At 62.3% G+C, this 16,356-nt stretch overlaps 2 protein-coding genes across 5 annotated transcripts in view; one reads left to right on the top strand and one right to left on the bottom strand.

The window, feature by feature from the left end:
• Positions 1-1,708: 1,708 nt before the first annotated feature.
• Positions 1,709-13,748, top strand: LOC137669812 (relaxin receptor 1-like). The gene is made up of 18 exons (XM_068412131.1): positions 1,709-1,757; positions 3,814-3,960; positions 4,557-4,646; positions 4,725-4,830; positions 5,087-5,158; positions 5,512-5,583; positions 5,945-6,016; positions 7,035-7,106; positions 8,034-8,108; positions 8,274-8,345; positions 9,727-9,798; positions 9,921-9,992; positions 10,186-10,257; positions 10,335-10,406; positions 11,555-11,784; positions 12,267-12,677; positions 13,039-13,254; positions 13,567-13,748. Exons 1-18 carry the CDS (start codon positions 1,709-1,711, stop codon positions 13,746-13,748), a joined length of 2,154 nt encoding a protein of 717 aa, XP_068268232.1.
• Positions 13,749-13,876: 128 nt separating this feature from the next.
• The window catches only part of STARD8 (StAR related lipid transfer domain containing 8), a 40,716-nt gene continuing 38,236 nt past the window's right edge, over positions 13,877-16,356 (bottom strand). For all 4 annotated transcript variants that reach the window (XM_068411734.1, XM_068411737.1, XM_068411738.1 and 1 more), the window contains 4 exons: positions 16,129-16,344; positions 15,485-15,702; positions 15,168-15,344; positions 13,877-15,049 (listed from right to left, as the gene is read on the bottom strand). In XM_068411734.1, coding sequence (XP_068267835.1) covers positions 14,932-15,049; positions 15,168-15,344; positions 15,485-15,702; positions 16,129-16,344 — 729 coding nt within the window. In that variant the 3' untranslated portion in view covers positions 13,877-14,931. The remainder of the gene's footprint in view (positions 15,050-15,167; positions 15,345-15,484; positions 15,703-16,128; positions 16,345-16,356) is intronic.

Raw genomic sequence — 16,356 nt, 5'->3', positions numbered from 1 at the left:
CAAGGCAGGCACGTTTCAGAGGCTGCTCTGAAGATTCGGAGCTTTGCCTGGAACCACCCGAGGTCAGGCACGATGCTGCTGCTGGCTCCAGCGTGCTCAGGTTGGGACAGGGGGGAACCTGCCTGCCCCTTCGGCAGGAGGGTGAGGATGGGTGGATGGGTGGGAAGAGGCTGCCGACTTAGGGAAAAACAGATCAGCTTCACATCTGCCTCCTCTGCCTCAGCCCTGTCCTCTGGAGGCAATTTCTCCAGCTGATGAGCGTAATTCTGTACTATAACACTGAACCATGGCTGTTCTGCTGAGCTCAGCACCCCGCTTCCCAGGCTGGGAGCAAGGCAAGTAGGCTGTGGCTGTTGTTAGATGGATGAACAAACCCTTAATGGCCCCAGACTAACAATGTCATCCAAGGGATCACGTCCCACGGCAGCCAGATGTGCTGCCCGCCTGGCCGAGAGCAGAGCTGGGCTGACACCGACCTGCCCAACGCCGGTGGGAGCGCGGAGCCGGCCCGTGACGTGCAGCTTGTGGCCTCAGACGCAGGCAGAGACTCACCTCCGATGGAGGGGGAAAAGCAGCAGAGCAGTCGGGCCCGAGTGAGAACCGGGGGGTTTGGCATGAGGAATTATCCCAGCAGAAAACAAAGTAGAAGGGAAAAGCTGGCTTGGTTTGCTCAGGAGTAACGTTACCCAGGGAGATGGGAGGACAGCTCGGCGGGGAAGGCGCTGTGCTGGGGCGAGGGCTGCCCGGCAGGTGACTGCAGAGCTCTGCAATGAGGTTACGCTTTTAAAACCCCGGGATAGAAACCTAAGCCGTGCGATTGCACAAGGCCTCTCCGAGCCCCTCGGGGCTCTGTAACGTACTGCTGGGCTTCACAGCCCGGAGATGTGCGTGTGGGGAGGCGTCCAGCGCCCGTACATCATCTGGGGGTTGGTGGGAGGCGCGTCCCCAAGAGCTGGATGAAGATCGCCGCCAAAGGGCGTCAGGCAAAATTTTTTGGCCCATTAACAAAGCTCACGTTAAGAAATACAAACTCAGTGTAAAGATGCTGACAGCCTGCAGGAGCATGGGGGGAGAAAGCTGGAAGGCTCTGAGAGCACAGGAGGTTGGTCAAGGGCCAGAGCCGCGTCCCCACCGGGGCTGCGTCCCTGCCCTGAGATGACTGGGGCACTAGTGCAGGGAGGGGGCACAGAGCCCCGTGGATGCCACCGCGGGGTCGTGGCCACTGGGCCACCGGGCAGGGGTGGGCGTGGGTACCGGCTGCACGCCCAGCAGAGGGACCTCTCAGGGAGGAAGCATCCTTCCTCGTCCTCCTCCTTCTTCTTTCTTCTCCTCCTCCTCCACCTCCTCCTTCTCCTCCTCTCCCTCCTCCTCCTCCCCACGCTGGCCCTGCGCTCCCCTGGGCCGTGCACCCCGGGGTGCCCGCAGAGCCCCTCGCTGCCCCGGGGCTGGGGAGCGCAGGGGAGGGCTGGGTCGTGTCCTCCCCTCCCCTTCCCCTCTCCCCGCAGCCCCCAGCCCCTCGCCGGCTTTCCGCGGAGCCCCGCGCAGGCTGCAGGCACCGGCCATGGCCACACGGCGAGTGGCTTCCCGGGGACCAGCGACAGCCTGGAGCATCCCCGGTGCGTGCGCTCCCGGGGGGCACCGGGGCGTTCGCGTGCGTTAGCGGGGGGACCCGCAGCCCCTCCGCACCCCCTCCGCCGCGGCTGCTGCCATGGGGCCGCTCCTGCTCCTCCTGCCAGCGCTGTGCTGCGCTGCTCCAGGTAAGCGGCTGGTTTTGCGGGTCGCCTCAGCCCGAGCGGGGTGTTGGGGGCAGTTTGCGGAGCATCTTCTCCCGGCGCAGGGCGCGGGGGTGCCGCCGGGCGGGGGCTGTCCCGGCACGGCTCGGGTGAGGCTGCGGGTCGCTTTTCTGGGCATCCGTGTTACCGGGACACCCAGAGGGAGCTGCGAGTTGTGATTCTGCCTCTTATTGAAGAGCAGGGGAGCGGAGGGGCAGCCGGTGTGAGGGGCTGAAAGGGGAGGGGGCGGCGGGCAGGAACCCCGTGGGAAAGGACACCGCTGGGAGCTGGGCAGGGGATGGGGAGAGGCAGGAGCTCCGCGCTGTTGCCGGTTTACTCTGATTTGTTGTGGTTTATTTTTGCGAATGGCGATGCAAAGTGTTCCCTCCCTGTGGGGGAGAGCAGGGGCAAACCTTTCTCTCCAATCCAACAGGTAATTGTGTCTCCTTCAGGGTGGTTTGCTGTGGGTGCAGCTCAGCCCAGCTCGGTACGGGAGGCGTAGAGGGGATTGTGTGCAGCGTGCTGTGGGAGGGGGTGCTGTCCCGGGCGGGGGGCAGCAGGGACGCACTGTGGGGCAGAGAATCACAGAATCACAGAAATTGGAAGGGACCTCGAAAGATCATCTAGTCCAATCCCCCTGCCGGAGCAGGATTAACCCGGGTGCTGGAGATGAACAGGATGAGTGATGCATCCCTCGCCCCAGCCCTCCAGGACTTTGCTGGCAGAATTTACACGGTTTCGTTGCAGACAGGGGCAGTGTGGCCCGAAGGCGTGTTCCATTCAGCCTGGTAGTTTCTAGAGCAGTCCGTCACGGCTGTTTTCTTGGCGATGCGTTGGCTTCATTTACAGTCCTGGGTGGCCCTCGTGAAAAGTGGAGGCAGAAGCAGCGCACCGGTTGGGCTGGGAGTCTGGGGCTCAGCAGCATTCCTGGAAAAAATAGAGCCTATCTGTGTTTATATGTGTAAATATATACGTGTGTAAACTCCCCTCGCAGTATTTACGTAGCTCTGTATGCGGATACGCTCTCTGCAATAGCGACCTGGAGGCCCTGGAAAGGTTCCCGTTGCCTCTGTGGGTCCTACATAAATTCAGACTAAGAAAACAGCCAGAAACCTGCGTGACATGACAGTATGCAACAGACAGGCTCCCTGGGTAACTAGGAATGGGACTGAGACAGGAAAAAATTGCCCTTTCCGGCAGCGTGGAGCAACAGGAACGTTTGCGTCACGCCGCGGTGCTTGCTGATGGGATGGTTAATGGGGGGGTGTGAGTGAGGCAAAGTGCTTTTAATTATAGCACGCACCATTAGCCATTAACAGCCTGGCAGTTGGAGGAAACCCCGAGCGACGAGCTGGGCCCCCCCAGCCGTGTGCCCCGGTGCCTGGTGGCTGCCACCCCCCAGGGCCCTTCGAAGCGGGCTGTGAAACGTTTAGCTGGAGCTGACGCGTGCCTCTGCCGTGGATAATTGCAGGATGTTAATGACCAGGGCCCTGGAGCTGGCTCTCTCTGACGGCTCTGAGGGAAAGGGCTCAGTAAAAAGGGAGCTGGAGCTGCCCAGGCAGCTTGGCACCCGGGGATGGGGCTCTGCCTCGGGGCCGGGGGTGGCCCGGGGGTCTGGGGAGGAGGGGTGGGGTGGCCGGTTTGTTGGGGCTCTCCATTTCCATGCACTTCTCAGCAGAACTGCCTCTGCCCACGTGTCCAGGCGCCAGGGCAGCGGTTTGCTGTCTGGATGTGCTCTGAAAGCAGGGTTTGGGGTCCCTGTGTTCCCCCGGGGCACGCTCGTGCCTCCTCGTTGGCCTCCAACCTACCGCCAGCTCACGCTTGCCCCGGCCGGAGTGCAGCCACCGCTGTGCCAGTGCTGGTCCTGGGCAACGGCGTGGGCATCCTTCAGCCCTCCAGCCCCGCTCTGCCCCAAAGCTGGGCACAAAGCAGGATGTGGCCCCAGGAGCTCAGCACCCCGAAGGCGACGGCGCAGTATCCGCGAGGGGTGCGGGGTGGGAGGTGCTGCCCCGGCGCTGAGCATCTCCTCTTCCTTGGGCAGAGCCTCCCCTGACCCGCTCCCGGTGGGACGGGCACGCGTGTCCCTTGGGGCAGTTTCCCTGCGGCAACCTCTCCGCCTGCCTGCCCCAGGCCCTGCACTGCAACGGGGAGGACGACTGCGGCAACGGGGCCGACGAGGAGAACTGCGGTAAGCAGCCCTGGGGAGGAGGGATGCCCCAGAGCGATAACCGGGGCACGCCGGGACGCGGGACCACGAACGCATCAGAGCAGAGCTGGCTCTGCCCTGGGAAGCGTGAGGAGTCCCGGGTCTGCCCCATTTCTCTTGCATTTCCACGCCGTCCTGGCACAGCGGCCGTGTGTGCGTGGGGAGGGGCTCACCCGTCAGGGATTGTCCCGGGATGGGGTGCAGGAGAACCCTGGTGGCTACAAGGCTGGGGCAGTTATTCCTGGGCCGTGGTTCAGCAGGTTTATGGACACAAAAGGAGTTCCTTTTCCTGCACAACACACAGCGCAGCTGTGGAGCTCTTTGCTCGGGGGTGCTGAGTCCAGAGTGTAACTGAGTTGGAGACCAGACAAATTCAGTCTGGGAGCTGATTAAGTGAGAGGCTTGGATGCAGCGTCTGGCTCAGGAGATCCTTGACGCGGGCTAGGAGGGATGCTGGACACAGAGGGAAGAGAAGTGTGTTGTGGCTGTGCTTGGGGACACGCCACGAGGCTGGAGGGTCCCTGTTCCGCACTGATGGCCGGTGCCGCTAACGGTGGTGCCCGCTCCGTGCCCTGCAGTGGACGACAGCGGCTGGCTGCAGGTCTTGGGCAACATGCTGGCGGCGAGGAGCGGCAGGACGGCGGGGGAGGACGAGGGCGATACCTGCTGTAAGCTGTCCTCCCCGGCACCCCTCCCCACCCCGCACGCCCCGTGCCCTCCCGCAGCATCCCCTCTGCTTCCCGCAGGGCTGGAGCCCGTCCCGGCGCGGTGCCGGTGCCGGGGCAGGGCTGTGGACTGCACCGAGCAGGACCTCGCCGCCGTCCCCTGGGTCTCCTCCAACGTGACCAGGATGTGAGTAGCAGCGGGCGCAGGCACCCCACTGCCCCGGAGCCTGCCCTGGGAGGGTGGAAAAACTCATCTGCAGCAAATGATGCTGCAGGTTGAGCAGGCAATTAGCAACGAGCACTAATGAACAGCATCTGCCTTGCATGTTGTTTGTGTGCACAAGGAGGGTCTGGGCTTTACTCTTCTCCTTAGATAAAGGGCTCTGCTCTGTCCTAGTCTGCTGGCCCTGGGCTTGATTTTTCCCCTTCTCTTTTCCTTATAGGGACCTGAAGAAGAATAAAATCCGTTCTCTGCTGGACAATCAGTTTGCCGGGTACGGGAGTCTGAGGAAGCTGTGAGTAGGGATTTTCTTCACCCTGCTCTCTGGCTGGTGTAGCAGGGGAGGGCAGTGGGTGTGCAGGTCAGCGGCGGTGGGGGCATCTGTACTTTCTGCTTCCTTCCCTTTGCGTGGGGTAAACGAGGCAGAGAGGGAAAACAGCCTCTGCAGGGTGGGCTGAGACAAGGAGCCCGCACAGAGCAGGGGCTGCAGCCTGGATCTCCCTCCCCGAGCAGCCCTGGGGGCAGCAACCAGCCCTGCGAGCTGTGCGCTGGTGCCCTGCAGACGTGGGCACATCCCACGGACCCCAGGACTCCCTCAGAAAACACGCTGCTGCTTCAGCCTCTTTTCTGTTCTGTTTTTTTAAGCAGCTTTTTTCAAAACAACAGGATCCGATCGATCTCACGCAAAGCCTTTGCTGGACTTTCTCAGCTTAAAATGTTGTGAGTAAAGGTGTCTGCATTATGGGGCCACGGGGAGGGGGGCCCGGGGACGGGCACGCTGCTCGGCTCCTCCTGGTACCAAGGCTCACAGCTCGGCTGGCTCCAGGTAAGAGCTGGTGTCACACATGTTTAAGCTGGAGTTTTGGGTGAATGTGGGGCAGAGCAGAGGCATTTCCCCTCCTACAAACATGGCTGTTCCCATCTCCACGTCATCCAGCCTGAGCTGGGACCCTGCGTCTGAGCTGCTGAGGGAGATGGTGCCCCGGGCACCCAAAGCCACGGGCAGCTCGGGAGGAGTAGCTTCGGCGAAAGCGGGTCTGATCAGCTGTCTGAGGGCTGCTCTCCTCTGCCCCGCTCCCAGGTTCCTCAGCCACAACAGGATCACGCAGCTGAAGCCCCGGGTTTTTGAGGACCTGCGTCGCCTCGAGTGGCTGTGAGTTCCCCTGCCCATCCCAACGGCATCAGAAGACGTGGCTGATCCCAACTCATCCTCGTGTTTGCCATAATCCCAATTCCTTGGGGTGGGGGAAGTGGGCATGGTGGTCTCGGGGTGTCTGTGGATGCCCAGCTGGGTCTCCACCTTCCCCACCAGCCCTGGGGACTGGGGCACACGTCGCCTCTGCTGCGGCTCTTTTATGAATCTCCTCTTCGGGTTTCCCTGCCCTGCTGCTGGGTCGGGTTTAGCACGGGCTGGATGTGCTCTGTGGCCACCGACCAGAGCAGCAGGGCACGGTGATGGGCTTCTAGCAGAGACAGCCTCAGGGCTGGGGCACCAGAGGGTTGTGTATAAAAGGCTTTACATGCCCTGTTAAACAGAGATTTGCAGCTCCATCACCTTGAAAAATACACGCCTAAACTGAAGTGCAGCTGATACCCTTCCCCTCTGTTTACTCTCAAAGGCTCTCTCTGATCTGGGCCCATGCGGTGTGTGGGTTTACACATGGAGATTGTAAAGGTTTAAGGCCACTTTACAAGGTGGTTGGTTCCTGTTACAGGAGCAGCTCGGGCAGGTCTCACCCCCCCCAGGGCTTTCCTCCTCTTCCTTGCCATGGGACCAGCTCAGTTATGCCTTAAACTGAAGAGGGAAACCCGAGGATGAGCAGCTCGTGGAGGGTGGTCTGTGGTGCAAACAAGCCAGAGGACTTTTGAGAAGCCAAGCACGGCCCTGAGTTCCCCAAATGGTTCCTAATTTATCTCTATTTCACAGCAGAAGAGAGGAAAAATCCAACAGACCGTGACTGAAGGAATCCAGACTCTGCAGCTGGATCTGACGCTGCAGCCTGGGCAGGATTCAAAGCGGGGAGCGGGCTGGGGGGGACGGTCCCCTGCCCGGGCTGGGTGTCCGGGGGGGCTTGCAGGGGAGAAGAGATGGACCCCCCCTGACAGGAGGGTCCTGCTGCCTCCTCGCCCTCTTGGGTCCCCTTGTCTCACTTCTCCCCTTCTCCTCCCAGGATGCTGGACAACAACAGGATCGCCCACATCGTCCCCGCGGCGTTTGCCGGGCTGAAGTCGCTGTATTTCCTGTAAGTTGGGGCAGGGGCAGCTCCCTGGGGGGTTTGGGGAGACCCCACTCCATGGGCATCACCCCGCCGTACCCCTGGCCACAGTTAAAGCCGTGCTCCCCGCGTGTACACCTGCAAGGAGAGCGCTTCGGCCACGGCTGCTGGCCCGGGCTGGCACCATCCCTGCTGGAGGTGCCACTGCTGGAGCTGGCTGTAAAAGCCTGAAAGTGGGTTTGGGGGTGGGCAAGGCTCAGGTCACAGCCGTACCTGGGGGCAGGGGAGCCAGCAGCGTGGGGGGACGGAGCAGCAGGCTGGGGGAAGAGGGGCTGTGGCCCCAGGATTTTGCTCCAGAGACCTGTCCCCTGTGTCCCAGGGCAGCGCCTGCTCCGTGACGTGCTCGGTTTATTCTTCAGCATTTTTGTTAGCAAACCAAATAAACTAAAGCCGCGGTCACAAACCGGGCAGGGAGGAGCACCGAGCACGCAGGCACGGGTGAAAGCGCTGGGAAAAACACCAGCAGGAGCTTGGGTGAATTTGCCTTTACTGGCTGTCACCCCAGGGTCACTTGCGCCGTTCTCCCGGTGACGTGCCCGTCACAGCTCACTGGAGAGCATCTCCCGCTGCTGCTGGACGTGCCCTGTGTCGTTACCTTTACTTCTTTCCCGAAGAAGGGGAATGAAGCCCCCCCACCGCCCTGCCAGGGCGTGTGGGAGCCGGTGTGGCCACAGCCACGTGCTCTGGGCTGGCCGCTGGAGCTCCCCGGGGTGTCCCAGGAGCAGCAGCAGGACCCTGTCCGTGCACAGGGTCGTGTCCCAGGAGCAGCAGCAGGACCCTGTCCGTGCACAGGGTCGTGTCCCAGGAGCAGCAGCAGGACCCTGTCCGTGCACAGGGTCGTGTCCCAGGCAGACACACGGTGCCACAAATCTGTCCTTGTTGCCTCCCGACCAGGTACATGCTGAACAACTCCCTGACCCAAATGCCCAACGCTTCCCTCTGCGTGGAGATGCCGAGGCTCAGCTGGCTGTGAGTACCCTGCCTTCTCCTGGAGCAGGGGAGGGCTGGGAGCATCCCCCGGGAGGTGGGTACGGGGCAGGGGGGGCCAAGCAGGAGGTGTGGGATCGCGCTGGGCAGCCCCCCAGCACGGCAGGGACGGGGGGAGAGCCTGCAGCCGCGACTGCCTTTCTGCAGGGAGCTGGAAGGGAACAGGCTCCGGGCGGTGCACGGGGCTGTCTTCCAGGAGTGCCACGACTTCACGGTGCTGTGAGTACCTGGGGGCCCGGCCGTGGCCCCCGTGTGCTGGTGCAGACATGGAGGGAGGAGGGGGGCAGCCAGCCCTCAGCTGGGTCCCCGATTCCCGCTGCTCTGGGCTGGAGAAGGGGCTGCTGTCTCGCATTAATGGCTTCAGCCCCCGTTTGTGCAGCATCAGCAGTGCCATCAGTGTCATGAGTTTTGTAGGGACTTGAGTGGGAGGCATTGGCAGGACACGGCATGGCAAAAGCTTCCTATGGTGTGCGAATACCAGAGCTCGCCGCCAGCCCAGACTCTTCCGCTGGCGTCCAAATCCCCTAAAAATATCCCTGAGGAATGCCATAAAGCTTGTGAGCCGGCTCCCCGCACGTCAGACAGCGGCTGTTCCCTCCCTGCCTGCCTGGAGCCTGCTCCTGCCCCCTTCCCTCCTGGCCTTGGGGCCGAGCTCTCGCTTGGGTGCCCTCTCAGAGCAGACAAAGGCAGAGGCTCCGCATCCAGTAACAGGGGTAATAAGTAATAATAATATAAGATCACAGAATCACAGGATCACTCAGGTTGGCAGAGCCCTCTGGGATCATCGAGTCCAACCATTGCCCTGACACCACCATGGCAACTAGACCAGGGCACTAAGTGCCATGTCCAGTCTTGTCTTAAACACCTCCAGAAGGTCTCTTCCAACCTGGTTGATTTGAGCCACCCGACTTCCAAAGATGCTGCTCAGCATCTCCGTTACCTGCTGGGACCCGGTGGGGGCTGCAGGGAGGTGAAGAGCATCTGCAGAGCTCCACGGGAGAGGAGGGGGCGGCAGGAGAGCAGAGCACCCCACGCCTCCGCTCCGCCGGCCCCCTACCCCGCTCCAATATTATATTATATATAATATAATACTTCTTATTATAAGATATAACAATAATATAACAGGGATAACAAGTCCCCGGGGACGGGTCTTGGTCCTCCTCTGACCGCTGCCCCCACGCAGTGTCACCGAAGACGAGCACCTTGGAAAGCTCTGCTGTGGCTTCCCAGCGAGGATTGCTGCACAAAGCCCCTGGTCCCCGTCCTGCCTTCCTTGGAGGAGCCCCCACAGGCCCTAAATCCCCAAACACACACCACTACACTCCCCCTCCAGTGAGAGCTGCCCGCAGCCCCCGTGCTGGGCGGGCAAGCTGCCGCCCCACCATCCATCCTTCATCCCCCAGCTTTGATGGGCAGCGCGTGTCCCAGGGCTGTTATGGCAGCACCATGGAAACACCTGCACGGGCAAGAGGGACAGTGTAAACACGCCTGGCTGGTGACACCAGTGCAGGAGCCAGCCCAGAGGGCGGACGATGCTCCTGAAGGGCGTGCGGGGCTGTGCCGTACCCACACGCTCGCTCTCACCTTCCTCCTCCTCCAGGATCCTGCGCAGAAACAAGCTCCGGTGGATCCAGGACGGGACGTTCTCCAGGCTCAGCAGGCTGGTGGAGCTGTGAGTCCCCTGACCCCCCCGTCCCCTAGGCTGTGCTGGGGTGGGGGGGACCCTGATGCTCAGCACCCCTGGGCGCAGGGCTTGGTGCCCTCAATGCTCCCCAAACACCGCTCTCTGCACAGCGACCTGTCGTCCAACAGCCTGGCCCAGCTCCCTGCTGCTCTGTTCGACGGCCTGGCTCAGCTCCAGCAGCTGTGAGTACGGGGGTGCCCCTGCCCCCTGCAAGGAGGGGGTCCCAGCAGGACCCTGCACCCCTGCAGCGTGGTGGGGAGATGCCCTCGCTGCGCTGGGGACAGCCAAACAAAGGCACCCCTTTGCCCTTGCTTCCAGCTACTCTGACAGCTCCCAGGTGGGGAGAACACCCCAGGCTTGTCTCTCTTTTTGCAGGAATATTTCCTACAACCCCTTGGCAGAGCTTTCCCCGGGGCAGTTTGAGAGCCTGCCCCATCTGCGCTCGCTGTGAGTCCCAGCACGTCCCCGACCCGCAGCCCCCAGCCCAGGGCCGCAGCCTCCCCTGCACTGGTTTCCTTCCGCAGGAGCTTGGAGGGGCTGGAGATCCCCAACATCCACAACCTGACCTTCCACAAGCTGACCCACCTCTCCCACATGTGAGTGGGGGGAGTGGGCGGCCGCTGCTGCCCCGGCCCCGTGCCTGGGGGTGCTGGGTGTGGGGAGGGACAGCGGGTCACTCCTACACCCCCCAGCAAGTTCTTGAAGCCCCCGAGCACGGTGACACTGTTTAAATCCCCCCGGGGCAGGAGGGTCTCTCCTCGCTGGGGCTCACTTAGGGCAAGGGGAGCGTTTTGCCTGTGTGAAGGGAGCAGTTCGCTGCTTTTTAGGAAGCATTTCTTCTCAGCAAGGGTCATTAGCCATTGGAAGGGGTGGAGGTGGTAGAGTCACCATCTCTGGAGGGGTTTAAGAAAAGCCTGGACATGGCACTTAGTGCCCTGGTCTAGTTGCCATGGTGGTGTCAGGGCAATGGTTGGACTCGATGAGCCCAGAGGGCTCTGCCAACCTCATGGATTCTGTGATTCTGTGATCTTCCTTTCCGTAATCAGCCTGTTTGCACTATAACCATGGTACGTTTTCTACCTGACTCGCTAATAAGCAAACATTTTCTCTCCTTTTATCTATAATTGAGCAGAAATGAGCCTCGCGTTGCAGTTTTATAGTCATTTTCTAACGGAGAGCTTTGCTAAGCTTCTATGGGCTGGCTTTTATATGGCTTGAAAAGATGAATCTGAAATAATAAGCAGGGGAAAAAAAAATGTGAATCCCTGTTAATGGAACTCGAAGGATTTGAAAGAGGGATTGATTTTGAAAAGTTAGTTTGTGAGAATCATGGGTTGAAGGAAAACACGCCTGTGTTTATCAGCTGGCAGGGCGGGACGGTGGCAGGTTTAAGAGCTCTGCCAAGGCGTCGGTGTGTTTATTGAGTGTCCAAAGGCAGCTGCGGTCCCGTGCAGGTGGGACCCCCTCGCCCAGCCCCACCACGCTCCGTCCCCTGCAGATCCCAGCCCCGGGGGCTGTGACAGGAGGGCTGGGTGCCAGCATCCCCCCAGCCCTGCCTCCTTCCTGCCCCGACCCTCCTGTCTCTCTTCCCCTGCTCTGTGTGAGCCCCCGGGCTCTCACCTAGTGAGGCACAGGGAGGCTTCTCCCCCCAGACAGGGAAAAAGGTGGCCAAGGGGGTGGGGGCAAGCACAGGGGCTCCTGGTCCCAGTCGCAGCCAGGAAACCTTCCTGCCCCTACCCGACAGCTACTTCAAGAGGTTCCAGTACTGCAGCTACGTGCCCCACGTGCGCAGCTGCAAGCCCAACACCGACGGCATCTCCTCCTTCGAGAACCTCCTCGCCAACATCGTCCTGCGCGTCTCCATCTGGGTCATCGCCTGCCTCACCTGCTGTGGCAACCTCCTCGTCATCTGCCTGCGCTCCTGCCTCGGCACCGAGAGCAGCCCGCACACCACGGCCATCAAGTCCCTGTGCTGTGAGCTGGGTGCTGGGGGGCACGGGGGGAACTGGGGCGGGTGGGCTGCCCACCAGCATCGGGTGCCCAGCTGGTGCCCCATCACATCTGGCTGGTGTCCCATCACGTCTGGCTGGTGTCCCATCACGTCTAGCTGGTGTCCCATCACGTCTAGCTGGTGCCCCATCCCGTCTGGCAGATGCCCCATCACGTCTAGCTGGTGCCAGCCGTCCCCAGCGCAGCCAGGCCCCCTTCTCTGCCATCTTCCCCTCCATGCTGATGGCAGATGGGTCTGTGGGCATCCCTCTGTGCCTGGGGCATCTCAGCCCTCAGGTCTGCGGTCACGGGCACCAGCAGGCAGCTCTTCTCTAGATCTATAGATATACACATGCATAAAGCCAGGGGCTGCCCAGCCTGAGGATGGCTTGGTGGCCGTGGCATCAATGCAAAGGGCCACGTTTGCCCGCCGGTGCTCTTCTCTCACTGCCCCTCGCCTCCCCCAGGCGCAGACGGCCTGATGGGCATCTACCTCTTCGTCATCGGCGCTTTCGACCTCCAGTACTCGGGCGAATACAACAAGCACGCGCAGGGCTGGATGGGCAGCCTCCCGTGCCAGCTGGCGGGCAGCCTGGCCACGCTGTCCTCCGAGGTGTCGGTCCTGCTCCTGACCTACATGACCCTGGAGAAATACTGCTCCATCGTTTTCCCGTTCAGCCACCACCGCGCTGTCAAGAAGCGGACCGTGTCGGTGCTGGCGGCCATCTGGCTCCTGGGCTTCTCCCTCAGCGTCGTCCCCCTGTGCTGCAAGGAGACCTTCGGGAACTACTACGGGAGGAACGGGGTGTGCTTCCCGCTGCAGTCCGAGCTGGGCGAGCGGCCCAGCGCCCGGGGCTACTCCGCCACCATCTACCTGGGTAAGGCCCCCTCGGGGATGGGGATGATGTGGGGCAGGACAGGTGCCATGAGAGCCTGCACGGCCCCTGTTAGTGGGGTGTCTGACTTCATGGGGCACTGCCACCCCCTGGGACCCTGTAAGGCAGCGGTGCCAGCTCTGCCCTCTGTTCTGGGCTGCAGAGGGTCCCTGCTCCAGCCTCGCCCCAGAGCTGGCCAAGGCCAGGGGCATCACTGGGCTGAGGCTGGACCCGGCTGGATCTCTGGATCAGAGACGTCTCTGCCCCCTCTAGTGCCAGAAGCAGGAGCTGGCCTGTGCTGCCCATCCCAGCTCTCAAGGTTTGCACTTGGTCTATGCTCAGAGCAAGATTTCCTCCTCTCCAGGCTTGAACCTCGCAGCCTTCATCACCATCGTCTTCGCCTACTCCAGCATGTTCTACTCCATCCACGTCACCGCGTCCAAGACAGCAGGGAGAGGCGTCTGCTCCCGGGAGGTCACCGTCGCAAAGCGCTTCTTCTTCATCGTCCTCACCGATGCTCTCTGCTGGATACCCATCTTCCTCCTCAAGCTGCTCTCCCTGCTGCAGGTGGAAATACCAGGTGACCCCCCCTTTCCCCAAGGCCCTGCAGCACAGCCCCCCCAGCTGCTGCCCGCCGTGAGCCCCGGGGACCCCTCCACGGAGGCGCTGCGGGGCTGGGCGCTCCCTTGGCCCACGCGGGGGCTGCAAGGGCAGACGGGCAGTGCTGGTTTCCCTGGGCCCTGCCTCGCCCCATGGCAGCAGCCCCCCGCCATGGGGGGCTGCCCTTCCAGCCATGAGCCCCCCTTTGCCACGTGGGCCGGAGTGGGGGGGGTCACCCCTGGGCAGGGGCATCCCCCCTCAGCTGCCTGACGCCATGTCCTTGTTGGCACAGGCACCGTCACCTCCTGGGTGGTCATCTTCATCCTGCCCATCAACAGCGCCCTGAACCCCCTCCTCTACACCCTCACCACGGCCCCCTTCCGCGAGCGGGTGAGGGGCTGCCTGCGGGCCCAGCGGCCCGAGCTGCGCCAGCCCCCCAGGACCTGCACCCTGCTCACGCCCAGCACCGCCTGACGCCCCTGGCACAGGGATGCCCGTGGCTCCCAGCCAGGAGCCACCACCTCCAGCCCCACGGGACGGCTCAGCTCCGGGATGCTCCCAGAGAAGCACCAAGCAGGCAGGTTTCCTCAGCAGCCAGCAGATATCGTTAGTACTTTATTAATTACACGGACGGGAAGAGCAGCCCCCATCCAAGTCAAACAATCTGTTGCAGTTGCACATGATACAAAACAAAAGTCCCTTAAATACAAAATACACGTCTTTTAAGTGAGCGTCACCTGGCGCCGAGCTCTGCCGCCAGCTATATATTAATATTCCAACTGTACAAGTATTTATAGATAGAAAAAAAATACATTTAAAAAAAATATTAGGAGAAAAATCACTCCCCCAAATGTTAGTTATATTTTTATATATATATAATATATATATAAAAACACAGAACACAGGCTGGGTTGTTTTTTTCCCCCAAAAAGAGAGACTGGTAGGATGTGTTACACCAAAACTGACACTGGGAATTGCTCCCACGCGTGGGTTTTGTTGCCTTCCAGTTGGAACGACGTCTGGTGCCTTGGGTCCCTGCCTCGACGGAGAAACCAGGTCGGGTCCTGGGTGCTGTTAGCTATGGAGGAGGGAGGGGAAGGGGAAGGGGGGGTCTGCAGGGAGCAGCGTCAGGGAGGCAGCTCTGCACCCAGGGCCTTTTTCCTCTCCTACAAAATTCAGCACCGAAGGTGCAACAGGTTCCTTCTGCCCCAGGGCTGGTGCCCGAGGCGTACCTGGGGCTCTGGGTGTAGCCAGCAGAGCAGCCTCTCCCCCCACCAGCCAGGTCCTGGCGGTGACCCCGGGCTGTCCCCGCTGGGTGACACCGCACCCACCCCCCTCGCTGCCCACCCTTCACTTCCCAACGCAGCGCTGTGACCTGTGGACGCAGCCCCCTCCTCCCCTCTGCTCCCATCCCCTCCTGCCACCACCACGGGCTGAGCAGCACGCATAGGCGAGGGGCGGCCGCAGCAGCGGGGACAGGGGGACAGGGAGTGCCCAGCCCGGGGTAAAAGACACGTATAACTCTGTGCCTGCGAGCGCGCCAGCCTCTGCCTCCCCCTCCGCCACCAGCCGCCGGCACCCCGCTCCCCTCCGAGAGCCCCAGCCCGGAGCCACCGGCCAGTCCCCGTCCCACAGGACAGAGCATCTTCCTGGCGCCTCAGATCTTCGTCTCGGGGCCGTGGGGACTCAGGGCGGGGAAGGAGTCCCGGATCCTCACCAGCTCCATGGCGCAGAGGTGGCCAAAGACCTTGTTGTACCACTCGGGAGAGCGGCCCCTGGGGAAGGGAACAGGGAGGAGGAGGAGGGTGAGGGGGCACCACGGGGCAGCACGTCCCCCCTGGCCCCACCACAACCTGCCCCTCCGACCTCCCCGGCACAGAGGGCTCCCCTCACCTGAGGTCAGCTCTGCAGATGTGCGTCACCCTGGAGCGTCCCACGGCGCCGGGCTCCACGAGGTACTGGGACGTCAGCACGACGGCCCGGACGCCTCCCTCGGCCGGCAGCTTGTCGTGCTCCACCGAGAGGGACAGCAGCAGGCAGGCTCCCCGCGGCAGGTCCGTGCGCCAGCGCCTGCGGGATGGCACGGCCCCACTCAGCTCCCACCCCCGGGCAGCCCCTGCCCGCGCTCCGGGGTCCGCAGCCCGGGAGGAGCAGACGGGATCCACCAAACCAGGACCAAACCCTCCCTCCCGGGTCCCCCCCGCCCTCACCGGAGCACCACGCAGTCCCTGCGCGGGTGCGGGGCCATGCTGTCCGTGACGTAGTGATAGACCTCCATGTCCTTGTCCAGGGCCTCCACCACCCTGCTCTGCAGCAGGTCCTCGTCCCAGAGGTGACGCTCCCGCAGCACCCGGTGCAGCACCGCGGCAGGAGGGGCCTCCACCTCCGTGGAGACCTTCCACAAACGCAGAGGGTGCCCGTCCCCAACCTGAGGGGCCGAGGGAAGGGTCAGGCAGGCTGTCCTGCAGGACCCCCATGGTGCTGACCCCCCGAGTGGCTCCCACTGCCATGGAGCAGCACCAGCACATCTGCTTGCTAGTGAGGGGATGGGATGGGTGGGATGGCATGGGGTGGGGTGGGAGCTGCTCTGGCTGCTGGGGAGGGGCTGGATGCAGGCAACCAGCCCCTCTGCTACCACCACCGCAGCGGGCTCTCTGCTGGGCACAGAGCACCCTCCATCCCCGGGCTGTCCGTCTCTCAGCCCCTGCTCTGGCCAGGGAAGGGGTTGCTGAACCCTCCTCGCCAAGGTTGCCAGCAGGTTGGCAGGTGCCCACACGACCTGTGGCACCCAGTGGTCACCCCGGACCCGTTTTCCTGTGTGACCCCAAGCCCCCCTCCACACAGTGGCACTTACCTTTTTGCAGGAGAGCTCCGTGTTGAGGGGCCCTGGGGTGCTCAGCCACCCCTTGAATTTCTCCGACGACTCTTTGAGCAGGTTCTGAACGCTCTGCTCGAAGTAGGAGTGTAAGTCCTTGCTGTCCCCGTGACGCACAAAGTCAGCCAGGGGATGGGGGTACGCATCTGCTGCCATGTAGGAGCTGCTCAGCTGGAGCAAGATGTCGTGGGAGACCTGCAAGCCAAG

This window comes from Nyctibius grandis, chromosome 13, assembly GCF_013368605.1.
Source record: "Nyctibius grandis isolate bNycGra1 chromosome 13, bNycGra1.pri, whole genome shotgun sequence".
NCBI lineage: Eukaryota > Metazoa > Chordata > Aves > Nyctibiiformes > Nyctibiidae > Nyctibius > Nyctibius grandis.
Note: the sequence above shows the minus strand (reverse complement) of the source record. Positions and strands in the feature narration are given on the sequence as shown.